The 26,533-nt window shown below is 42.6% G+C and overlaps 1 protein-coding gene across 5 annotated transcripts in view; it reads left to right on the top strand.

Annotated features, from left to right (window-relative positions):
* Positions 1–21,085, top strand: part of UNC5D (unc-5 netrin receptor D) — a 118,175-nt gene extending 97,090 nt beyond the window's left edge. For all 5 annotated transcript variants that reach the window (XM_069877458.1, XM_069877455.1, XM_069877459.1 and 2 more), the window contains 7 exons: positions 1,100–1,184; positions 6,406–6,574; positions 7,991–8,218; positions 9,697–9,846; positions 13,581–13,745; positions 15,582–15,760; positions 18,044–21,085. In XM_069877458.1, coding sequence (XP_069733559.1) covers positions 1,100–1,184; positions 6,406–6,574; positions 7,991–8,218; positions 9,697–9,846; positions 13,581–13,745; positions 15,582–15,760; positions 18,044–18,248 — 1,181 coding nt within the window. In that variant the 3' untranslated portion in view covers positions 18,249–21,085. The remainder of the gene's footprint in view (positions 1–1,099; positions 1,185–6,405; positions 6,575–7,990; positions 8,219–9,696; positions 9,847–13,580; positions 13,746–15,581; positions 15,761–18,043) is intronic.
* Positions 21,086–26,533: the final 5,448 nt, after the last annotated feature.

Below are 26,533 nucleotides of genomic sequence, written 5' to 3'. Positions count from 1 at the left end.
CGTATCATGCTGAATGGGATTCCTTGTGTTGGATACTTTCTTTTTCAAAATACCCAGCATAGCAGAAATAGCCAGATTCCACCACTGAGGGAATCTTGAAAACTCTGGTCATCTTTATTCACTTTGAATTCAACTTTGATTTCATTTGACCAGTGTGTCCAGGCTTATCTCTTGGTATCTCATTGAACCGAATGCTTTAGAGCCTTATCTGTCATGTTGCATAAAATGGATGCTTTAAAGGTTACTGTGAAATATGCGGTCTGTTTTTAGAGAAGATTGATAGCATAATAGAATTCAAGGGTCTAATATTTAGTGCACAATCATGAATAACGTATGGAATGTATTAATTTCTTCACAGATTGTTTTTATGTTCAGGAATGAATATAGCAAAGGCAGAAGCACTGAGTCAGTTAATTCATAAATGAAGAAGTCCCTCATACTATACATTTAGCTAATTTTTATAATGATAGTCCCATCAATTAGATCATTTAAACACATATTTGGTCCATTTGCAGTTTATGCGCTTCCTTCTGGCTGTGTAAGATCAAATTTGCCAGCCAGTTGTACATGGTAGTGCAGTCCTGTTGCAGCTTAGCCGAGCTCTGCCTTGTGTGATGTACGCGAAGTAAAATACCACCTTTCAGCACTGAGTGTGCTGTACAACAGTTTAATTTCACTGGTACCTGGTGGAAAGCATCCTTGTTCATATCCAGTTTCTCCTAGTGGAGTAGAAGGAGCACATCCCTTGGATGAAGAGCAGCCCTCGGTCACATCTAGTCCATGAATCCAATGTCACTTAGCCACACAAAGCATTGGGAAGTCAACTGTAATATTTAGAAGCTCTGCTGGAGCATGAGGTTTATAGGCACAAGTCTATCATTCCAGGCTGTCAGTTAAATATTAATAATTATGTGGATCACATTAATAATGTCTTTTCCTTTCACTTGGTGATGTTGTGGTCAGAACCACTCTTTTGGAGGAGCATTGTTAGCTCCAGTCGATGGCCATTCTTGGTCTTATAAATCAAAGGCCAATTATGGATTGTTTTGTATGTCCAGAGCCATTCCTGAAGGTAACCTCTGCCTCTGCTCTTTTGCAGGAGTCAGTTTGTTGATACCACATGGAGCTATTCCAGAGGAGAGTTCTTGGGAAATCTATCTTGCCATCACTCAAAAGGAGTCCAGGTGAGAACTTTTGGCTAAAAATATAGGTTCTTAAATAACTTCCTTCGCTTTCTCAAACTGCCCTTTCACCATTTACATTAGTAGTACACATATTACTAAGTGAATAATCTCTAGTGTATGCTTTAATTAATTAAATCAGAATTTCAGGAGACGCTGGTCCCAGGTGAGGGCTGGGGCACTGATTAAGCCTCGTTTCGAGTGGTTGTGAGAGGGAAGGGGTTTGGTAATAATCTAGGGCAGGTTTGTAGAACTGGAGATTGTAGGGTTGATTGTGGTTCTTTGCAGCAGTTATTTTTCTTACTTCTTTCACCTTAAACATACATTCAGCTAAAAGCACTGCAAAATTGGTGGGTGTCTCTGAGGAGGTGTGGAAAGAAGAAGATCACTGCATATACAGGAAATATTTACTTGCAATAATTTTTGGCCAAATGGTTGCTGCAATTTTCCTTTAAGAACTGAAAGACGCGGAGCTGCCTATAAATTTTAAAGCCTGGAAATATTTCTCAAAACTTAAAGTGAGGTCTTTTTATTTTTTTCCCTCCTCTGATATCTGAACTCCTTTGTGAAAACTTTCATATTCCATCCCCATCTGCTGCCAGAGGGTTTTGATCATTTTCAATGAAAGATTAAGATATGTAAAAGGAAGGGAGAAAAAAAAACCACCCCAGCTGTTTCATCTGCAAGGGTTCTGCAGAAATGAATTAAAATAGGTTAATTAAAAACAAGCAGCAATTTTTGCCTGCTGTTTTCCTTTTTTGTGGGCAGAAGCAGAGGTAGCAAAGCAAACCAAGATTATCACAGGGAGATTGCTCCTTCTTCTTTAAACTGAAATTCTGTAAAGTGAAACAAAAGCAAACTTTTTTTTTTTTGTGTCAAAATACTGCATTTTTTTTTCAAATCATCGAGGCAAGGTTGATGTCTTTCTTCCATCTGAACTGGGGGGAATAAACGAGGCTTTCCTAGGAGCTGCAGAGGGCACTGGCATCACCCATGGACTTCATGTTCTGAGGGTGGGAGGAAGGTCCAGTGGTTCAGAATTAGTGCCTGATACTTTCAGGTGAAAAGATGATCAAGGTCCTGAACATGTGACAGGATGAGAAGGACACGTATGTGGGCTTCACTGCGTAGATCCGCCAGGGTGCTTCTTGCTAGGATTTCCTGAAGCATCGTTTCCCGGTGCTTACAGAGAGAAATAGCTCAGCTCAGCCTTCAAACACCACGCCCGTGCTTTGATGCTGGCAGAAAGGACAGGTTATTGATGTTTGTGAAGGAAACAGCAATGCTATTGATTCTGGCCCAGGTGAGAATTAGTGAACTGCCTCTTGCCTAATTCTGACTCCAAGCTTAAGCCAAGGATGAGCCAGAGCATGTAGGTAACTTGTATAGAAGGACCCCTGGGCCGTTGTTGACATCCCACATCCCAGAACCTCCCACCAGGGAGGCAGATCAGTGTCTGGCAGCAAATATTTGAGCCCTCCGAGGAGTGAACTGCAATGAAAAATCCAGGCTGCAGGCACGGATGTGTTCAGGACCAGAGAGTCCTCCCTTCCCAGGTGCCACGGGTCCTTCAGGAGCCTGTTATGCTCTGAGGTTCATGTTGTCCAGGTTCTGCAATCACTGTCCTTAGGACTCTGAATAATAAGGGAGCCTGGCCTTTCTCCCCACTCCTTAGGCAAATACTGAGACAAAGACAGCTGAATTTGGGCTGTTAGAGGATACTGTTCATGCCTTTAAATGGGGGACATGGTTTAGCGATGGAGTTGGCAGATTAGGTTTACAGTTGTACTTAACAATCTTTAAGGGTCTTTTCCAACCTAAACAAATCTATGATAAGGCACTGGGGGGTAAGTATTGAAAGGAAGCTCTAAATGCCAGTAACCTCATTACTACTACTTCTTCTGCCACAGCATTCTTCCCTCTGCAATTCCTGATGTTCCTTCCCAGTGTGGTATTTTTAGTAAAACCATTTTTTAAGTTGTGCTCAGCAACAGTGACTATTTATCTTTCTTTTACTGGAAAACGTAGACCTTTGATTTTGATGGATTTGAGGAGACAGAGCTGGTTACTGATTTGTTTTACCTTGAAACAAAGGGAATGTTAAATACTGGCATTTGGTAACATTTCCCTTTCTCTAATAAATGGCTCAGAACTGCACGAGAGCCTTAATACCGTGTCAGCTCTTGCACAGAAGGCTCTAGCTACTCGCAACAAGTGTGCGAGTTCATCTAATTAACTGATTTCAGTTCATTTGGCATTAAATAATTCCCAGACCCTCCATATGTTTGCCCAATATGTTCTATGAGGGGAATGAGTCTCTAAAAGCAATCGCGTGGCTCCTTTCGGGGTGGTCAGTCACACACAGCCCTGCTCTTGCTCTCTCTGGGGTGTGTGACAGAGTGACCCTGCGGATCTGCTGGGGCTGTGACGGTGCCTACAACCTTTTGGTGACTCTGGCTTTTTCATTTTTCTGTTAATTATTATTATTTTTGATAAGGTGACAGACCACAGTCATAGGCTCCCAGTCACCTTTCACAGCTTCTTTGCTGCTACAGGACTCTCCTGACTTCATTTCTTTTTGTATCTTGTATATTCGTGTGTTGTTTCGTTCTTGATGTTTGAAAAATATGAGCTATTTCTGGTGAGCATCATCACCAGTAGCGTAACTAAAACTCTGAATTCTCATCTCCAAAGGGTGTTGTGCTGAAAACAAAATAATCTACCTTTTGTTCCCATATTGAAGATGAATTAGCAAGCTTTGAAGGTAACCAGCAAAATTCCACCACGACCACCTCCCTGTAGCTGAGGCATTTGTTGTCAGCAGCCACTTGGCAAAGGATGTGTGTGTTGGGAGAGAGATAGGATAGAAAGGCACCAACCAAGAGAAATTACGGAGGTTGGGTTCGCTCTCTGGAAATCTGCTTTTGTTACCCCCTTCCTGCAGCTGCATCAAAACGGAGATAAGGGAGAGGAACGCAGAGGGGAATCATGAACTGAATAACTAACTGAACAATAAACATGTATGAAAGTTGGCTTGAGGCTTTCTAATAATTCTGAGACATTTTTCTTTGTAGCTAACTGGATGGTTTCTTAAATTAGCTGGAAAGAGAAGTGATTTGGGGTAACTGCTGGAGAGGTTTATTTGTAAGGAAATCAAATACCACTTGAAAGGGTAGCAGTGGGTAATGTTTAGTATTTTGTGCAAAACCAGTGTTTTCCTCACAGTGCAGGAGTTGTGAATAATTGTTATTTGTTGGCATAGGCAGGTGCAAGTAGCTTTTTGCTTGAACTGTCTGCTTAGAGTAGAGCAACAAACCTCAGGTGTCTCGATGCAGCAAGACTGCAGCCTCTGCCGAGCCGCGTTGCTGCCGAAAGGCTGCGGGCACCGTCTGCCTCGTGCTCACTGCTCTTCCCTCCCCGTCTCATGCCTCCTTGAGAGGAGCTTTTTAGCTTAAGAACCCTACAGACTCTTAGCAGCACTAAGGCTGAGGGAGCCTTTCTTTTTATGACGCTTGAAAGAGGAAGCAGAATTGGCCTTCTTTGTTAGCACCTTGTGGCTTCTTTGTGTTGCTGCCGTCTTCATCTCGCAAATACGTCTAAGTGTCGCCTTACTAAGGGCTGTCACTGAAGTCGTCGGAACTTTTTAAGTCTTTAGCAAGAATAGTGGTTTTTAACTGCGTTTTCTGAGCACTTGCTATTCCAGTTACACGGAGAACGCTGTCGTCGGGTGTTGGGGGATAGATGGGCAAAGGCAATTGGCAGGATTCGAATGTGATTGATTCGAGTGCGGGGCTGCACCTAAGTGTGCCTGCATGAGAGCTCCCTTCACTTAAACGTACTACAAAGTCAGCTTGGGTAAATTAGAATTTAATAGCCTAGCTGTGAAGCACGGGGCTCAGCAGAGGGAGGATGGTTCAGTTTGGTTGTTGCCGTGCCGCTACTGCAAAGCTCTACAGAGCGATGTTGCTGTTAGCTTGCGATGGCACTGGAGGTACATCCTCATTTTTAAGCAGGGATTTTTCCCTTGCTTATATCTTGGTTTTATTATTGTATCATCTTATTTCTGTCTTCCCCTTATTTTTATCTCAGAAACACTAGTTAGAATCACAGGATGTCCTTAGTTGGAAGGGACCCCAAAGGACCATTAAGTCCAACTCCTGTCCCTGCACAGGACAACCTCACACCGTGGGTCTGAGGGTGGAATATTGTCAGGCTTGGCACCGTGACTCCTTCCCTGGGGAGCTATTCCCGTGCTCCACAACCCAGTTGCTTTAATTTTAAGAGTGAATTAAATGGCCATTAATTTAGAAGCCAAAAATGCAGATCATACAACCTAGATGAAGGATTACAGTGTCAAAAAACCACCCACACACCCCAAACAGGGCAAGATGCTTCGGTTTCTAGTTTTAATGTGTAAGAAATTAGTCTCATCCCTTTTGCCACTGGTTCTGCACAGGTATTTATTATAAGAGGTAAGGAAAATACATTTATGTGTGATGGGGTTAAATTTAGGATTGAATGGAAGAGAAGAGAAGAAGGTTCTTGCCAGATACTTCATCTTTATGACTTAGCAAGCAGTTAATCTAACCAGATGCAGGTGGTTCCATTCGGATTGGATGAATCCCTAGACCTCAGTTGTGCTGGTGTGATCTCCATCGACTGTAACAGAACGCACATGCACCAATCCACTTTGCAGATTTCTAAAATTAAGCAAAGTCATCCTGTCCCTGATGTGTGCTAGAAGCTACCGAGCTGCTTTGTTCTGCAGAACAGAAATGTGTTTTCAAACCAGGGAGATCACACTCAATCTGGGAAAATTTATGAGACTGTTTTTAAACCGTAATTTGTTTTATCTTCAGTACTGTACAAACATTGTTGATGGCAATCTTTGAAGGCAGAATTAGATGGCAGTACCACCAGCTGGTGTGTAAAGCAAGGCTTACTTGCATAGAGTCGTTTTAGTGGTGTATTTGGTTTAAACAAATCAAAATGTACTTTAAAAACCAGAATCCTAAACTGACCAGCCAACAATTTGAGTAGATGTGCCCTAACAGAGATGTTTCATCTCCAGCTACTGCTTCTACTTGAAAATTAGCACGGTAATTGGTCAGCTTATCCTTTTCTGTAACAGATGAGCGAGGTACTTAGATTTTAACTAAAGTAAATTCTCACTCCATATTAAAAAGAGCCTAACAGACATTATTGTCTCTTCCCACACACAAAGCCTACAGCCAGAAGGCACAGACGTTCTTCTAGGACCAGAAGTAACTTGCGGGCCCTCAGAATTGTCTGTCAGCACACCATTTGCCTTGACGATACCGCACTGCGCAGAAGTCAATTCAGACCACTGGAATATTCACTTGAAAAAAAGGACACAGCAAGGGAAGTGGGAGGTGAGTTTAGAATTCCACTTCAAAGCTGATAGTAATGGTGGAAACGTGATTAATGCAGGCACGGGTCCAAGATCCTGTGAGAGAAACGGGCGTCTTAAAGAAATTGTTTTAATTAACAATCAGCTAAACTGTTTTCAACTCTTCTTACCAAGATGTGCGAATGGGACTTTATCAGCTGGCTCATGTGACGTGAGAAAGCGTTTTCTCCGATCACTTAATAATGGAGCCAGTAGCCATTTATTTGTAACAGCTGTGTTTTGGTGGACCGTAGCTCCCAAAGAGACTCGTGTCAAAACAGATCATGATACCCACGTGAGAATTTATCATGGCATAAAGAAAGTTACAGAACCAGTTAAAAATATACACTTGATGTTTAGGGGCTTTTAGCCTAGAAGGATCCTCCTGATTTAAAAATCTTCTCTGCCTGTGTGTCATTTTAATGGGCGTGCAGTGACCACGCTGCGCTCGTAACCTCTGAAGGATTAGCCTAAATTAAATGAAGTATTCTGCTTTTTTAGCTGAACATGTATTTTCTAATCCTGATTTACTGGGGAAATTAAGCATTGTGCATTCATGACATGGGCATTTGATCTTTTGTGCCTACATTTTTTAAGCCCACTGGCCACCTTTGACTGAAACTGCTTGTTAGGCAGCAGGCTCCTTGCGTTGAGAGGGGAAAAGCCAGGAGCTAAACCATTCCTGGATGCCATGACTCATTCTACCCCTTTCCTCCCCTAAACCACTATGATATTTGTTGCTCTTATCCAAACCATTTCAAATTCAGCTTAGTTCTCCTCCCTTAGACACACTTGGTCCTAGGTCAGCTCCATCCGTGTTGGTTCCAAACACTCTGGTGTTAGTGAGCGTAACCCTGGGCTGTTACCCTGCTCAGATACCTCATCTAAGGATGCTGGAATGCAGGTCTAAGCATGAAAGGCAGAAAAGCAGGATAGGTAGTTTTTTTGATGAAGGTAAACACAGCTGTAATGAATGTGCTGAAAGGCAGTCAAATACCAACTATGGTTCGAGGTTTGCTTATTGACTTTAATCTTTGAGGTAATTTCTTAACTTGACATTGGGAAAAAAATTAGCTAGAAAGTCAAAAGCAGTTGGAAAGAGATGCTCAAATTGCTTACGCATCATTATTATTATATGCTGTACACACTGAATTCTGTACAATCTATAGCTATAAATCTTATTGCTGACTCAGGGCTAAATTGGGAGTATTTACTCATTTAGGTCTGCCTTCTCCCTTTCCCTGAGGGCAACGTGAGTAAAGAGTGTGCAGCCTGGCTCTCAGAAATACATTACATTTCAGTTGAATAAAAAATTAACAGATAAAGTCCCGACTCCCAGTGTCAAGGCCTGTTGATTCTATTCTTTTATATTTTTTTAAACCTGAATTTCATTTTGCAGGAAGTGATGTCTGTGGAAGAGGAAACTACTTCTTGCTACTGCCTGTTGGATCCTTATGCCTGTCACATTCTCTTAAACAGCTTTGGAACTTATGCTCTTATTGGAGAACCCATCTCTGACTGTGCCGTCCGACAGCTGAAAGTCGCCGTTTTTGGCTGCCTGTCTTGCAATTCTCTGGATTACAATCTGAGAGTATATTGTATGGATAACACCCCTTGTGCGTTTCAGGTAAATGGTTTCACTTCATTAATTTGGGGGTTTGTTATTTTTCCATCCTGGGGATCATCCCAGCGATAGTCCAGAACACTGAGAACGCTCTGGTTTTTTATGCCACTGCTGCATGACTTCTTATTCTGTGTCCTTTAACCTCTCTGTTCTGTTGTTCCACTTGTGAATTTAGACTGCAAGAGCTTTAGGATAGCCAAAGTTTTCAATTTTTTGCCTGGCAGATGGAAACTCCCTCTGTCCCCATTCTAGTCTAACCAAAAACCACGTAGCTGTGGTTAACACAGCCCAAAGCTGCAGCTCTTGCGATACACAAAGTGCGTTGGGTTGTGCTCGGTGCCTCGGCTGCTCCGTGTCCCCGAGCTTTCTTGCATCCAGAGCAGGGTGCTGCTCCTCTACGAGCAGAAAATGCCAGTCATTATCATTTGATGTATAGCATTTATCACGCTTATTACCCTTACACTTCGTTAGTCAGCTCAGGATTTCCTCTTCTGTTTACAACTTGAGCAAGAAAAAAGAGATTACCTCACCGTCTTTTTAAACACAAATTATATTATAATCGTGCATTCCCCCTTTGAAAAAAAAAGAAAACCCACACAAACCAATCCCCAAGTGGTGATAAAAATTAGCATGATTTTTCTACATGGCATTCCAAGACAAAACAATGAAATTCCCTGGCTTTTGCAGCCTTGGTGAACTCAGAAGCTTTAACAAAATGGTTTTCTTTGGGGAACTGAAATGAAGACAGTTGTGACAGATGAATTTTTCCTTCCTTTTCCTATTGTACAGAATAGAAGCATGAATCTTAATGAAGCATGCACTGATGTCTGTGTGCTTCTAATAAAAGCAGAGCCACTGAAAGGGTAGTTAAAAGACTCACAATGGCTTTGTAATCGTACCCTTTATAACAGTTACACAATTCCTGGGTTACCAATGTTTTCCTGGATGAGTCTATGGAAAATTGTGAATAATTACCAGTTGTGCGCATTCACAGAGATTAGAAGAGGGTGGATGTACCTAATGAAACAAGTGTTTATTTAGGCAATTATAGTTCCCTTAAAAGTGCAGCACACCAGCCTCGTGATAGTGTAAATACGAAGTGGTGAACATGGAGAATTAAAGTATTGAGGTTGGTATTACCAAGTTCTGTTTGGCACTGTCAATCCTCTATAAGATACGAACTTCCTTGATTTTTTCATTTTGTCCCTGTGTGAAAACTTCCCTGACTTTTCCAACAGATGACTTTGCCCTTTATACAATTCTTAACGTGCTGGGAAACTCTTGGGTCTCAAAATATAAGAGAACCAAGTCCTTTCTGTTTTGCTGTGACGATACCATCACCTGGCCCATGGGATAACTTCTCTGCTGCTGTACCCTGGCAGTTTGTAGGTGAACCAGGCACCTGTCATAAAGAAGAATTTTCCTTAGATGTTTATTTGTTCCTAATACTGAAAAAATTCCTTCCTGCTCTGCCATTGCAGGAGGTGGTTTCAGACGAAAGACTGCAAGGAGGACAATTACTGGAGGAACCAAAACTCTTGCATTTCAAAGGGAACACCTTCAGCCTTCAGATATCTGTCCTGGACATCCCTCCGTTCCTTTGGAGAATCAAACCATTTACTGCATGTCAGGTACCTGCCCGTTTCATCTGTTTGCACGTGAATTCAGAGGAAATAAGAATTTTTGCTGGTGTAGGCACGACCTAAGGAAGACAATGGTCATTTTTGTTCTTGAAAGGTGGGGCATTAATCTCAAGAATGCAACAAAAATGCTGCGCCTTATGATTTTGATAAGCATAGATTCGCACAGGATGCTTTAAGTTTTCATTTTACAAAAATTCATTTCAGTTACCTCCAACGGAAGGGCAATATTCTTGTTAAGTTTTATTACTCATTAAGATGTTTTTGGTATCTCTGTCATTCTGATTTCAATATAACTAAAAATACACTTCTGAAAATGACATTCAAATGTAACACTTTAAATGTCATGAGTTCAAATTACAGCACATATATATTAAGAATTAGAGCTGAGGAAGAGCAAATAATTTTTTCTGTACCACATTAATTAAAGAGGCTGTTGAAGACAGGAAAGTAAAATCAAAACAAAAGAAGAATTTCTAAGTATATTGGCTACTGGAAATAACAAGCAGTGTGCTGGCACATAGAGTGGGCTGGTGTTTTAAAATACAGAACTTAATTAGACTCCGTAATCTCCCTTTTCCCTGAAGCACAGAGAGAGACGGTTACCAATCAGTCAGTATTTTGGAAAAAGATGGATTTAAATGTGTTACTGTGTTCTCCAGGTCATGATTGTTGATGGGCTCTGAAACTTCTAAGCCCTGATCTGTATCCAGGTAAATATATCCAGGAAGTTTAGATTGGATATTGGGAAAACGTTCTTTACCAAATGGTGAAGCCCTGGGCCAGGCTGCCCAAGGCAGTGGTGGAGATTCCACCCCTGGAGGGGTTCAGAGAACATGTGGTCGTGGCACTTCAGGACACGGTTTAGTAGGCGCGATGGGGTTGGGCTGATGGTTAGACTGGGTGAGCTTTCCAACCTTAATGGTGCTATGATACATGAGGAAGAACAGACCCTAAGAACCCAAATAACCCTGTGATGGGATAGAGAAGGAAAATGGCCTGTAGAAGACAGTATTTGCTGTGCTGTCTGCACCCAATGCTGCCGGTAACTCAAGAAAGGGGATTTACTACTCCAGCCTCGTTCTCTGTTGGCAAGTAATAGTCTAGAGTTCTTGGTCAAAACTGAACTGCAGAGTGTAGTTAAAACAAGATGTGATTGCCAACACAGATTTGTCTGTATTAATCTTCATGTGTCGCAAGGACCTCACCTTCCTGAACCTAACACAAGTGGCACAGTAGCTGTTAAATGTATTACTGCAAGATAAAAACAAAAATAAGAAGTCAGATAAGAGACCCATCACTCGCACAAGGATGCTGAGGGGCCGTGATTGCTTTAAGGAAGATCCGATCACGGCCAGCACATCACTCGTGCTCTCAGCAGCCACTCTGGGTTAGAAAGCAGCACCTGCAGAACCTCTGCTGGCAGAAAGGGCTGACAGACCGCGGATAGCAGGGCCAAATAAATATTTACTTTTTATAATTGAGTATGTTTTGCATGACCTGGACAGCTGAAACTGCAGAACAGCTTATGCTGGCTTTGGATTTCCTGCTCAGGAAAATGTTTGTGAAAGGTCCCAGCAGCTCTGCTTTGGTTCCAGCCCTTTTACGTATAAAAGAACCTTCCAGTGTTTCCTTGGTTTGTCTCCCATGTACCACACTTCAAAAACGTCTTCTGGTTATCAAGAACAACTGAAAACAGCCCCTTCTGTAATTACCCATTTGGTCTATCAAATGGAACCATTGCTGGAGAGTGCGATGAGGAAAGGTTTACGTTAAAGATTTCTCAGTTAAGTAAATATCCCGCGTGAACAGATGAATAAATCATCACGTAAAGCTGCGGCGTGAAAGCAGTTAATGGCAGGTGGCCGTCAGAATTTCTCTAGACTGCGCTTGGTGCCTGTGTTTGTCCTGGCCATCGTGCAGGAGCAGATGCTGAGTGCTTGGCATCCTTCCCACCGTCTTCACAAGAAACGAGGGGGAACCCTTAAAAACTGCTTGGGTGTCAGAGCAGGAGGAGGCTGTGACAAGCGTGTTTGGAAGCCAGACAGGCACCTTTGAGGGTTAAAAGCAGCTGTCTTCCCAGCATCTTGTGTCTTTTGGAGGATACAGATTCTGTCTGGAGCTGTGAGATGAATTACATTCCCTCTGTCTGCTAGGAGCTTAATTATAAACGTTGAATAAAACGGAAAGCGTTTCTGGAATACTTTAAACACTCATCCTTCCACCATGCTTCGCCCCCCTCTATTATCTTTCATGCAGTTCTTTTCAGCTAAGTGATTCTGAATGAAAGCAGAGATGATTACTCTGGAAAAATCTAATTACAGTTACTCCACTTCTAATATTTCGCTAATGTTTTCTTTGTCACTGTCGGTATCTCGCTACTGCTCGGGGTCTGAACGCCGTGCTTATCGCTGTCGCTCAGCGCATCCTCACAGAGCCCAAGATACTCTATAAGATGCAGTAAAGTGCACGGCAGCTCTGGGTACAACAATGCTCTCCCTGGTTTAGTGTTGACTGTGCTTTACATGTATGCACTTTGCATATAGTAGTTATTGCGTTTTCTTTCAAGGGTCAGCTTCACATGGCATTGAAATCAATTCTAAAAATAGTGTGTCATGAAAATGGGACGGAATAATCTGAGAATTCACAATCCTCTTCTAGAAAAACTAATGTAAAAATCTTTGAACTATTTTTCTGGTGTTAGAATCTCTGCTCAGTGAAGCTGTTTAACGCTGTCCTATAGTCATGTAGATGAATGTTAAGATATAATAGAACAAAATATTAATATCGGTCTTTTTTTCCCTTTTACATTTTTCTTCAGGTTGTCTATTCTACACTATTTTCCAGTATTATGAAATTAGTAGAGAACATGTTTGATTTAATTGTGTTTTCTATTTACATGCCTTCACTACTACAGCGTAGGTCACCATAGTGGGCTTGTAGCTGATTTAGGTTGGACCTTAGTAAAGACTAAAATAACATGTTCTGAAAATATAAAGAGGAGGCCAAGAACAGAACTTTGCTATTTAGAAAGGGATCATAGAGTAGAAGTTAATTCCCTCCATGTACTCCTCCTGTCTGTTATAACATGTTTGTAGGAACTCGGAGCAACCAGAGATGCCAGCAGTCATTGATGATTGATTGCTCGGTTGTGTCTGTAGCGTTGGGTGAGGGCATTTGTCCCATCGATGCCGGTGCCTGGAGCAGAGGAGTCGCTGAAGCAGCCACGACACGGAGCAGGAGGAGCCTGACAGGCAGAGCTGGGACTGGGTGGTTTTGAAATCGGATGGGACATAAATACAGCAATAATGGTGCCGTGCTTTGTGCTGCATAAACGCACAGAGGGCGCACAGGTCTTGATGGGAAGAACCTTATTGTGGATTCTGGAGGACAAGGGGAGGACAAGGAGACACAGATCAGAGTAAAAGCTGTGATCCCTGTGAAGTTCATCTTCATTAAGTTCCATCTTCATTAAGTTGGACGAGAGTCTCTCATCGCTTGTATTATTGGATGAAATCAAAGCTTTCAGTAAATGCAATGTCTAAGTATTTATCAATCTAATTGTCATTTATTAGCTTAGTCCTACTTCGAGTTTGCAGAGGTGTTGGTGAAAAAGCAACTGCAGAGAAAAATCCCAGATTTTTTTTCTCATTTTGTGGTTCTCACAACTTCTCTCTCTCTCTCATGCCCCTCTCCCCACTCTGTGGGATACGTTTCTCTCCCAGGAAGTCCCGTTCTCCCGCGTGTGGTGCAGCAGCCCGAAGCCGCTGCTCTGTGCCTTCTCCCTGGAGCGCTACACTCCTGCCACTACCCAGCTCTCCTGCAAGGTCTGTGTCCGGCAAGTCAAGGGCCACGAGCAAATCCTGCAGATCCAGACATCCATTCTAGAGGTAAAGCGTTTTCATTTTGTGAAGTTGCTGTGTGGTAGCAGTTGTGATCCCTCCCTGGTTTTGTCTTTCCTATCTCTGTGCAGTTTCTTACACCCTGTACAAAACTGTAGCTGGTCTATAAAGCTTTAGAGATGCCATTTCATAGAATCATAGAATCAAATTTCCAGCAGAAATCAAAGTACAGAGATTCTATGACACTAAAAATAATTTCTGTTTGAGTTGGTGGCAATAGTTTTCTTGCAAAAAACATCTGAAGATCTTGCAGAGCACTGAGGGTTGAAAACAGAGGGACTCCCTGTGCACTCTTGGGCTGCCAACTGTTCACTTATTAGAACATTTTTCTATGCCCAGAATGGCCTACAAGGTCTGTATCTTTGCTTGTAGGTGAAAGGAATCAAACCTTAGTCCAGCAAGATGGTGATGTGTCCCACAGCAATGAAAACTTGAGATTATTGAGCATCTTTGTTGGTTAATCCAGATCAGTACTTCTGGATTAAAGATCTATGCCCAGTGCTAAATGGACAATGCAGAAAATGCAGCAACTAAATAAGGAAGCCACAAACCTCAGTGTGTGCAGAAACATCCTCAGAACACGGCCAAGTGTTTCTCCAGTTCTTTGTTTTTCTTTCATAAAGATCTTCTGTCATTCTCGACCTATTTCAGTACAAAGTTGCTGCTGCCTTTTTTCCCCTCTCTCTCTTTAAAGGACCAATGTCCACAAGTTTCCAGAGCATGTTATAACACTGTCTCCAAACAGAGTTGCTCATATGGAAGCTTTCTTATGCCTGTCTCAAAAAGTGGTTGAGGGGTGAGGATAATTTGACTATAAAATAAATATATAAATAAAAGCGGAATACATGAATTGCTCTACAATTCCCTGAGCTAACTAGGTAGCAGTGGCTTATCTCAGGTGTGCAGGGTATGGAAATCTACTATTGTTCTTCATATTTAATTCAAACCAGTCAGACCACGAGATAAATCTACAGCACCGCTGTTACTATGCATGGCTGACTTTGGGGATGCTCATAAATGTTATATGAAGAGACTATAGCATCACTGTTACTTAAGATTCATGCTGCATTGCACTGAAATGAATAACACGTGGACTTGTGAGTCTAGTACACAAGACTGGTATAATTCCATAGGAAAAGAATGGGCCGGGTGTATGAACAGACCTGGATTCCAAGGAGTTTTTTAATATGGAGGAACTGGGTTGCTTATGCAGTTTGTTTTTAAAAATCGCAAATGAGAGATTTGTGTGTCCATATTTAGGCTTAGGCAGTTAAAGATTCAGAAACTCGTATGTTTTTGTGTCACCCCACCACCAAGCCCTGCCCTACGGGAGTTCATCTTAACACAAAAATGAACAAAAGGAGGAAACCCTTAGAAGGAAGATGGCACTATTTTAAATGCTTTTATACATAGGTGCTTCTGATGTTCTAGAAGTTCCTTCCCAAATCAGGAAAATACCTCTCAGCTGTTTAATTTTCTCTTGTCAATTCTGCAAATTAGAGGGGGAATCTCAGGCTCAGGTTTGATTTTTTTCTTCCTTCAAAAGCAGACTTGATGCCTCACTAGGAATACGCAGGCAGGCTCGCTGCGGGGGCATCTCTGCATAACAGGGCAGCAAAGAGAGAATAGAACTCTCTGCTCCCACCTATGAGATCTGAAGAAGCTGGGGAGAAGTCTCATCTTGGTCCCCGTTTCTAGACAGGAGTGTGTGGTGGGACTCCAGGCGTTGCCCTGTCTCTGTGCTAAGGAGAGCCAGGTGCAGACCCAAGGTGGACAGAGAGCCTGGTGCCCTCACTAACCGCTCTGCTTTTGTGTTCCATGCAGAACGAGAGAGAAACCATCACGTTCTTTGCACACGATGACAGCAACTTCCCCGCGCAGATGGGTCCGAAAGCATTCAAAATCCCCTACTCCATCAGACAAAGAATCTGTGCGACGTTCGACATGCCCAACGCCAAAGGCAAAGACTGGCAGATGTTAGCACAAAAAAACAGCATTAACAGGTAATGGAAGGCAGTTCTGAAAGGTGAACATTTACATATGCAACAGGAATAATTTGTTGCTGTTATGGGCTTTTTTGTTTGCTGGTGTTAAAGATGTGTGCAGTCATTAACAGCTTGCGCTCAAGGATAAATTGTCATTCACACAGAATCACAGAATTGTTTAGATTGGAAAAGGCCTTTAAGATCATCCAGTCCAACCGTAAACCAAACACTGCTAATTGCACCACTAAACCATGTCCTGAACTGCCACGGCCACACGTTCTTTGAACCCTTCCAGGGATGGAGACTCCCCCACTGCCCTGGGCAGCCTGCTCCAGGGCTTCATCACTCTGTCAGTAAAGAAATTTTTCCCACATCCAATCCAAACCTCCCCTTACAGAACTTGAGGCCAATTCCTCATGTCCCGTCCCTTGTTACTTGGGAGAAGAACCCAGCATCTGCCTCACCACTACATCCTTTCAAGGAGTTGCAGAGAGCGATGAGGTCTCTATATAATCTTTTTGATCTGATAGCTCCTGCAAACAGGACCTGCTTTCTCCTCTGAATGCACCCCTGTGCCTTGTCCTACCTGATGTTTGCTTCTGTGGTCAGATTCCTTGTTCCAGAGTTGGGTCTTTTGGCACTGTTGTGTGCATGAAAGCAGAGGTTAAAGGGCTTGGGAGGTAGCATGTTGTCTCAAAACATCACACAACCTGTTCTCTTGGCTTCTCCCTACATATTTTGTATTCCAAAATGAATGGCACGCTTTGCAGATTTTTTTTTTTTTAAGGAAGAGGCATTTTTAAAGAGAAAGTCATGCTCTACTGTTAGGAGTAATAATATTATGATTATTAAAAGTGAAAGATGCTGTAAAAACTAATTTACTGCTTATTTTCCTTTTTTCCGCCTGGCTAAATTAAATTGTTGGAGGCAGTTCACTCACAGAAATATTTAATGATCGTCACAAACACCATAAATATGTTCCCAAGAGGGTAGAAGAAAACTTAAATCAAGCAAAATAACTTCCCACTGACTTCTTGCTTTGCATGGGAATCTCACTAAACCACAGCTGAGCCAAAGAAAGAAGTAATTTATAGTCTTGCAGCAGTGAGAGAGTCAGAAAATTCTGCTTCAGTCATAAGTGTTTGCTGCCCATTGTCTGGTTTCCATTTCTCATGTGTGGAGGAAGCTGGAGATTTCTCCTTTCTCAGGAAGCTGCAAGACAGGGCACTGAGGAGTCTTGTGCGAGACCAGAGCTCTGACAGCCCTTGAACTTTTGATTCTGTGTTGGAGACACCTGCCAGGGCCTTTGTAAGAGCTGGTTTTATAAAGTCAGATTCACAGATAGAAGTTGTGGAGCAGCTGAAACAACCCAAAACGCCGTTATAAAACCATATGGTGGAGCATAAATGCTTGACTTCCTGGAGTTCCACGTATCTGCTGTGCAGCATAACCCATTGCTGTCATAATATTTCCCCTGTCTATTTGAAAATAGAGGCCAATCCATATGAGCAGTGCTGCCGAAGTCAAGGCGTTACTTGACAAGAGTAACAGCCTGGCTTGAGTTCCTCGTTTTCGACAGTCATCTGCTCTTTCAATGCGCCGACACAATTCCTATTGCTGCTACGAGGAACTTTCAGCGCTGGGGTTGTACGGCGCACACACAAACTGTTCACTGGGTGTGAACTTTTGATCACTGACAGAGATGGAAATGCTATGGGGAGGTAATCAGTGAAGCTTGAGGGAAAAATGGTAGCTCCCTTCCAGAAATGGTTATTAGAAAATAGTTGATTATCTTGGAGTTTTATTTTAAAAAAACCCAAATGCTAGCATTCAGGTCCAAATTTCCTTTTCTGTACTCCAGATTTATTTGTTTCTTCATGTATTTATGTATCTATACATAATACAAATGCTATAAATAGCATTTCTGCGTGTCAATGTGAAGTTAGCGTATTTATTCATATGATTATGTCCAAAGCCCGTCAACAGGAAGAGCTATAGGGTAATGTGTTTAAGATAAACTCTGCTTTACCGAATTCTTTGCGCATAGTGCCTACGAAATTCTAAAAACTACATATCAGTAAATTATATACATAGCGCTCAAAAGATATTGTATCTTCTCATAATCCTAAGCATCAATTTAAGTTCTAGAATTCCCTCCACTCATCTCATCGAGGTCTTCACAAGCGGTTTTTGGTTTTAAAAGCATCTACAGCACTAGGCACGACTGAGGGCACGCTCGCATTCATGGTAGCTACGCTGTTCCTCATCCTTTTCGTTTCACCTTCTTCTCCCCTCCTTTAGGAATCTCTCCTATTTTGCTACACAAAGCAGCCCATCTGCTGTCATCCTGGACCTCTGGGAAGCCCGGCATCAGCACGATGGGGACCTTGACTCCCTAGCCTGCGCCCTGGAAGAAATAGGAAGGACACACTCCAAAATCTCAGACATAACAGAAACTGAGATTGAGGAGCCTGACTTCAACTGCAGCAGACAGAATGGACTTTAGCCGCTTTTTCCACTCAAGAAGCGATGGCCAGCTTTGGCCATTCCACTAGGGATTCTCTTTGGCAGGGAGGGGGCGAGGGTTCCTGCACACTGTGTGATTGGCAACAGACACGCGAGCCCACAAGGCGATTTTCAGTTGGAGGAGCAGAAGCAGCCCTATTAAAAATCATCTCGGTAATAAGGAAAACACGGGCTTCTCCCTGTCCTCTCTCATTTAAAATTCACGGTTTAATGTCAGAAACCAAACCCACACATCTATCATACCTGGGGCAGGGAGGAGCGAGATACAGAGCCATACAAGATTAATATTATGACATAACGTAATTAGGAAACAGTAACGTTAATAGGATGCCTAGTGAAAACCAGCAAATACGAAATGGAGTATTTAGAGCCACGAGAGGTTAATCCTAGCTGAAAGGTTTGTCTTCTCGGGGCCTGGGGTCCCCAGTGTCCTGCATCTCTAATTACCACACTCAGAGAGTGGGTTTAAAAAGCCATTTGAGAGCATCATGTTGTCACGTGCTTTCTCTCTGCTGCAGGAAAATGGAAGATCTGGCCTTACCCTGGTTCATATGTTTGAGGAATTGAAGAGCTCATAACCATTTAATTGAATCCTTGTGCATTCCAAACAATTGGTTTGAAATATCCAGTCGTTTAATGAATGTCCATTTGCTGCAGAGCTCTCCTGCCTGCTCCCTTCACAAAACAACAGAGCGAACCCCTTCTCTGGGAAATCGGTGCGTGTGCCTGAGCGAGAGATGTTTGCTAATGTTCTCAGTCTGCAAACTTTCACTTAGGCAAAAAATGTTTCTTTTGAGGGGGATTCAAATAAACAAATGAAGCACAGGGAATCGCCACCCCTATTTTAGCAAGCTTACACTTTTTTATTTATTTATTAGATCTCTTCTAAACTAAAAAGCAAAGGTGAAGCCAATCAGCGCAGCTTAATTTTGGTTTCGTTTCAGATTGAAACAATAAATCCTGCATGGAACTGCCAAAAATCGGCTTGATTTCATTGCACAATCTGGAAATGTTGCAGGATATAAAGCTGACTGTGTTACCCGTGGTTTGGTTACAAACGTGTTGTGTTAAAACCAAAACCTGATCGAGCTGGAGAATTCTCCTTGTTCTTTATGCATTTCATACAAGTGAACCAAAAAGCGAGCTGTCACTGTGAGCAAGCGTCCGATACTGAGCCAAAATTAATCGTTATTTTTACTCGTATATTCTATTAAATTAGCCAAGGTGCCTGTCGGCTCTGGCCCTGGGCTGTCAGGTTTGGTGCCAGGAAGACAATCAGTGTAAAGCAGGAACAGAAACAAGCCTTTAAGATCGTTATGGAAATGCAAGAAATCAAAAACCAAGCATTCTTGGGTTTTATTACCCCAATATTTGGCTGAAAGCAGCTTGAAAAACCCCCGGGGCAGGTACTGAGTGTGCAGGCTGTAAGAACCTGAGACTCTCTTTACCCAGTTCTGAAGGGTACGATGAGCAGCTCTCAGTGTTGGACTTTGCTTGTTCTCACTGATCCAGAACCACAAATCCCATTGCTGTCGCAGCTCAGCAGGCTGCAAGAGTCGCAGACTTATAAACAATCAATCAGACTTCCCCAAACATTTTCTGCCCCTGAGTATCTCATGCAGCCTGACATGAGGGTTCGTGTTTGCAATGGGAACTCATCGTGGCTGCGAGCATATTTAAGCCCGAGACAAAAATACCAGCGTGTTTGGCAGCAAGCTGTCAGTGTTTTCAGCAGCACATGGTTCTCTCTCTCTGTTTGAGTTATATTTCTAGTGACTTCCAGTCCTCCTCCTCAGAAAGCTGTTCTTCATTGGACAAAATGTCAAGAATTAAAAAGAAATAGGGAATGGCATCCGCAGCGAAGCGGTGGATTTTGTCACTGAGCTGTTGTCGTCTGGGAAACCAGCTCCAGGCACTCGCCAGCAGTTAATTTGTTCTTAGCTCCTCCTCAGTTTTAATTTTCAAGCTCGCTTTGGTTAGCGACCACAGCAAAGACTGAAGTGCTGGCTGGAACGCATCCACGTCATCCCAAAGAGCTGTACCTATTTTCTCCTCTTGTTTTCCAACTACATGCAAGCTACACACAGCATGTGGGATCAGAAAGAGCTGCTACAGGGAGCTAAAAACATAAAGCTTTTTCCTCAGGAAATGCAGAGCATTTACTTTCACAGCTGGGGCGGCTTTGACAAATCTCAGCGTCCAGTAACACCCAACTTTGCCTACTGAGTGCTCAGTAAAGCCGAGAGAGAAACCAGCAGCTGTCTAGAGCGACTGCCTCCAGAGTCCATCAGAAAGGGCCTCGGGCTGAAGGGAATTGGCAATCATTATCTACCATTACATTATGTATCATTATCTATGTGCCAATCCAAGTCAGGTCCAAATCCAACCAAGTCCTGCGTCTGAGTTAACATGCTGAAAAGGAGCAAATGTCAAAGTTTCTTACAATGCCAGAAAAGAAATCCTTCAGTTTGGAGCCAGAGGTGAGATTTTAATTTTACACTGCTAATAGAAAATTATTTTCTCCCTGTATGTTTTGTTTCCTTGCTTTTCTTCACTTCTGCTAAAGCTGCTGCTTTATCACTGATCTTGCTTTTGTGAATCCAAACCAAGAACTTTGCCTTTTTCTAACCTGTTATTGTTTTGATTCTCTTGCAATGTTTGAGTGGAATAGAAACATCCCAATTTTCCTTATTTCCCTTTTCTCCCACTGGACTGGGGCTTGGAACAGTAACCAAACCACTGGCCTACACGTTTTATGTGAGCTTCTCTACCTGTACAGCTGAGTCTTACATGAGCTGCTGTCCTGCATCAGGTGAAACTGTGCAGAGTTATGTGGCCTCACTAATAGTGACCAGGATTGAAAGTTTAGGGAATGAGCATCGTGCCCTCTGCTAAAGGATTTCCTCATTTCCTCAGCAGAGGGGGTGCATCTATCCACCGTGTCTTAGAATCATTGACTGTCCTTCAGCCGATCGCCTCATCCCTTTGGAACCCACTGAAACACTTGGCCTTCATGAACAATATCTGGGAGAAACAAGTGCCACAATCATCTTTTGTGTGTTTTAAGCAGCCCTTCCTTTCCAAGCTTTCCTTTGGTTTAACGCATACTCCCTAATGACTGCCCTGGGTTCTCCTACAGGTGTGGGATAAGGAATATTGAGGAACTGTCACCACATCACTTTGCCCCCTGTTGTGCATTCTTAGAATCATAGAATAACCAGGTTGGAAGAGACCCACAGGATCATCGAGTCCAACAGACTTGTCTTGTGTCAGTTCAGCTCACACTCATCTAGGCTGAAAAACACCAGTTTATTCTACTTCTTTGAACATCCTTGCCGTTATTCTCTGTATCTAGTTCTGTTTCTCTTTGGAGATGGAGTGACCAATAATCTTTTCAACAGGAACGCAGGCTAAATTACACATTTCCTTCATTTCCTGCTGTTCTCACATTCAGCATCAATCACAGAGGATTAAGATCTTGCTGTAGTGTAAAGCCACAAGAAACGCCTGCGAGAGAGTGCAGGACGCCTGAGATTACAGGAACCACTTTACCCTGCAAATTGCTCAAGCTAATACATCCTGCACAGAAAATAAAACCTGTGTAGCCAAGAGAAATAAAAGGACTGAGACGATGGGGAAAATATCAAAATCACTTAAAAACAAGAAGCATGAAAAGGAAATTATTGTCTATGATAATGATGGATGTTGGTAGACAGGAACTGGACAAGACCTGAAGTTAGACTTTTGAGTGGAAGATAGGCTGTGCTTTATTCCCATTCCCTTTCCCCACACCTCACCTGTGGTTACCTGTGATGGGTGGTGCAGCCCAGCCTGGGCGCAGATGCTCTTTCTGCTGCTTTGCGTTAGCATCGCCAGGTGATTTTGATAGCACTCAGCACTTTCACATATAACAGCTCATGCCAGCTCTCCTCCCTCTTTTATGCCCAATCCCTGCTGTAGGGACAGAGAAATTAGAACAGTTCTTAGGTAAATATTGAAATTAAACCAGTTTTTAGGTGTTTCTGCTGCCGTATAAGTGAGGCAGCCAGGTGGATTTTGTTACCATTAACAAGCAGCTGAACCATATCAGTGACCGATGGCAAATGTTGGCTATTGACTTTCTCCTTTTGTCATCTCCCCCCAAGCCTGCTCCAAGCCTGCTTTGCAATGCAGGATTCTCTCAGAATGACAATGTTGAAGTTTGTATGCTGATGCTTTATCAATAGAGATGGGGACTGTTGTTAGCAATGGTAAAATTCCAGAAGCGCATTTTTAACATTTATGTTTAAAGAGCTTTTGGCAATCTGTATACAAATAGATAGGATTTGGTCCAAAATGCAGATGTAAAGGAGCATCTGAAGCAGGATCAGAAGCCAGAAATTAAAAATTTATTCCTTTCCTCTATTTTATAGATTATAATTTTGAAAAAAAAAAAAATTAAAATCTCTTCACAGCTTAGAAAGTAAAAGAAAGAGAAACATAACGTGACACTATTCATATCCCATCTGGCTGGTCCGAGCCTGGTGAAATAGCCATTGTGGTTTTACATCACTGAGGAATTTGCTCTGGTCTATTTTCATCTTCCTAAGCACTTTTCCCAGATATTTTTGTGCTGTGAGTCATTTCAGACTAATAGTTGCATTTAAAAGAGGAGTTAGGGTTCTGTCAGCAGCGCGGAGCACGTCACAGCCCGCAGCTCCCTTACAGCTCCTGCAACAGCATTTTACGCAGTCTGACTGCTTTACATTCAAATCCTTTAAGCCACGAGGAAAGGAACCCTGCACTGGAGATTTAAATTCATTTACCAGCACAAGTTCCATAAAGCCCAGATGTCCTCTCGTAAAAACAGCGTTTTGTAACAGATTAAGAGATATCAACGCAGTTCTCTTAAAATACAGGGAGGCGGGTTTGTTATTGCTTTCCTGCCCTGATCTGCCCTCCAGGCCTGGGCTCAGGTCGCTTCCAGCAGGTTAAGAGAAGCTTTTTCAGGATAAATCACTGAAACAGGGATCCTGTCACAGCACCTCAAGGTGTTAACATCGCACTAAGGGTCCAGTTGGGGGTATTTTTTGCACTAGAAAGAATATGCTTTGTGAGAGTTTAAAACATTCAGTAACTGATCAATTCCAGACAATATTTTCCACTACAGAAAGTGCAGCCTGAGTGAGCAGCGAAGCCAAAACAAGTGAGGGACCGGCGTGGACTTGTGTCGCTGATTTGGGTTTATTTTCCTCAGTCTGTTTAACAGAGTTCAGCAAAAAGGGCTGCGTCATCTCTCGAATGGTAACAAACAGAGTGGAAACCAGGAAATTCTAAGCCCTTAACAACTCTGATTGGGCTGAGATTCGTCTTTCTAGCCTTTCTGTTCCTATTTTCAGTTCGATCTGGGAGGTTCTCCCACCAGAGACAGTTGACATTATTCACCGAGAACCTTTTTCCTGTTAAACCTGCTGAAGGGGGTTTTCTGTGGGCTGTTCCTTTGTGGTACATGCTTTGGTAAAATTACTCCCTTGGCACTATTCCACTTCAGAAGAGGCTGCCGGGTTTCCCCAGCAGCGTGTAAAATGGCACGTCTATCCTTTCCTGGCTATCTAATGATTGCCTAGTTAAAATTACTTAAAATGTAAAGGATTCCTAAGCAAAGACAGTAACTAAAAATACTGAATATATAACACACAACACCTGTAGCAACAGATAAAACTCAGTATGCTGGCAAACACGAATCATTTTCTAGTAGCGCATCGTCCAATGTGAGAATAAACGGTAGCAAAAATCTCCTTTCTGACATGGACAAAACTAAATAAAGCGCTCTGAGATTAAAGAACCACCTAGAGAATCATTTGATAGTAAAAGCTTTTGCAATGCAGAAACCAGAACTAGCGTTCTACTCGTTGCCACAAGTAAAAGGAAAATCCGTCGGTATCCATGTTCACTGTTCTGTCCAAAAATAAAACACACGTCTAGGACTTTGCCACTCTATTTTTTTGTATTAGAGGTGAATAGTACAGATTCTACTCGTGTTTCTTGTCTGGGGCTCGGGTGGGTAGGGGTGTATTGTAATTTTTCAAGCTATTTGCAAAAGCTGCTTTTAAATAAGCTGTTGAGTTGTCTTGACTAACTGGTTTGTGCTTTACAAGGGAATCCAGGTGAGCCGGGATCCGGTGGGTAGCTTCCTCGCCTCGCTGTCACAGGGTAACTAGAGCTGAAGTCACTTGTGAAAATTTAGCTAAGGGACAGGGAGATTAGCTGCCCCGTCCCTGGTCTGTGCTGTAGTGTGCTGTAATCTACTGAGATTAGACACTCACCTACCGTAGAACCGTGGTTGTGTCAGCGGCTCCGTAGTTCGTCTGCCCCGGTGTGATAACCTTGGTTGAGAGTGTCCTTCTGCAGAGTTAAGAAGATGTCAACCCCCTGTGTTATCTGGTCTCTGTATATAAATCTTCTTGTCTTATCCCAAAAGGGAACGTGTAGCACAAAATGAAGTTGAGGGTGTTCTGCACCAAGCCTGGGTAAAGTTCTTGCTGGTACAGCAGGGGGAAGGCGTGGATCTAACGGCAAGGAAAACAAGAAAAAAAGTACAACCTGGTATTTCCCGTACTGAAATTTGGAATATTAACCCCGTGGCGATGCTGTCGTTTCAAGCTGTTCCCCCATTTGTGCACCAAAGGGGGAGGGAGGAATATTTTTACGTGAAGCTGTAGATCTTGGCATTCTTTCCACTTTCAATCTAAAACCCAGATGCCATTACCATTACCACACCTCACAGAGCTCCCTGCTCTACGGGGGTACACAAGGAAACAGTGCACACAGACAAATATCTGTGTCTAAAGGGGATGTGGCACATCCGTACTCCCAGTGTATATTGATACCTGCAAACTGATGTCGTATGATTTGTAGCTCGGGAGATGTAGCTGCCTCCTCCCTCTTCCGAATGAAATCCACGCGCACTGTGGCTGCTGATCTCAGTTCACGCCTGTGTACGAACACGGTACGTGTGCACCTTCTGTTAATTCGGATTAAATACAATGGGATGCTGGTCAGTCTGGCGAGACTTTATGCAGTGTTATACACGACATGAGCAAACTGAAAAACTGCCATTGCATTTTGACTTTCAAACCCTTTGACCAGCCTTTTAGTGAATAGAGGAGGGGGAACATCAACCTAATCAAATAAAATATAAATAACAGTATCTTTAAAAAGAGAAAACCACAAGTATTCCCCTAAAGACCTATTTTCTCTTCTGCTCCTTTGTTTTCGTAGGGAACAGGTTCTAAAAATGTTGGTTCTTGCTCATTTGACCGAGCATTCTTCCCTCCCCCCTGCTTCTCCCCGCGGTTTCAGTGTGTTTAGAACTGAAAGAAGAGCAGAGGTCTGAATGCTTTCTTTCGTATGAAGCTGAAGGAGTAGGGAAGAGAGGCAGAAGAACGTTAAATAAAAAGCATGGCCTTGGCTTCATACCACACTTTCTGTGCCTTGTTCTATCAATGTAAATTCTGAATGTTGTACAGTAAAATACTTGGGAAAGACTCCTTGGAAAAGGCTGCACTGGCTTCTTTTTTCAGCACATGTACATATATAAATATATATACATATATATATTTGGTAATGCCAAACAGCTGTGTTATATTGTACTGAAAAAGTAATAATGGACAGTTTGGATGTTTTATGTAGAGTTTGCAAAACTTGTATGGCTCTAGCCTTTTGAAGATAAATGTACAGACGTAAATTACTGCATATTTATGAATAAAGAGTCTTTTACTGACATCTTAGATTGCTGTGTAAGTGGCACCTTAATTTCTGTGATAAAACAAGAGGTTCTGATGCTGTGGGATGCTTCACAGGTTTTACGGGGAGCCTTGGAGGAGCGTTTATGCTGAGAAACTCTGCACTGGCCACCTTTCTCCAGAAAACCTGCAAAATCTACAGGAAAGGGACCAGAACTGAGGTTCACCCTTTACTGACAACATTGAAACCATTCAAGAATATCATCCCGCATTAATATAGTCTGAACTAGAGTCAGAGAATGCCAATTGCATTCTAACTAAAATAGGTATTTCACTAAAATGCCTTTTTTTATTTGTCTGAGCAAACACACAAGCCCCGCTCTGGGTCTAGGATATCTTTGTCCTTTGCGCTGCAAACCCAACGTGCATTATTCTGGTTTTCACAGGGTGGAGCCCCTGTGTGTATGCACGTACGCTAACAATTCCCTCTAAAATGCAGGTAACTCCAGTGCTGCATTCAACAAGCGGTTGTACCTTGAAT

The sequence above is a fragment of the Phaenicophaeus curvirostris genome, chromosome 27 (assembly GCF_032191515.1).
Source record: "Phaenicophaeus curvirostris isolate KB17595 chromosome 27, BPBGC_Pcur_1.0, whole genome shotgun sequence".
In the NCBI taxonomy this organism is placed as follows: Eukaryota; Metazoa; Chordata; class Aves; order Cuculiformes; family Cuculidae; genus Phaenicophaeus; species Phaenicophaeus curvirostris.
Note: the sequence above shows the minus strand (reverse complement) of the source record. Positions and strands in the feature narration are given on the sequence as shown.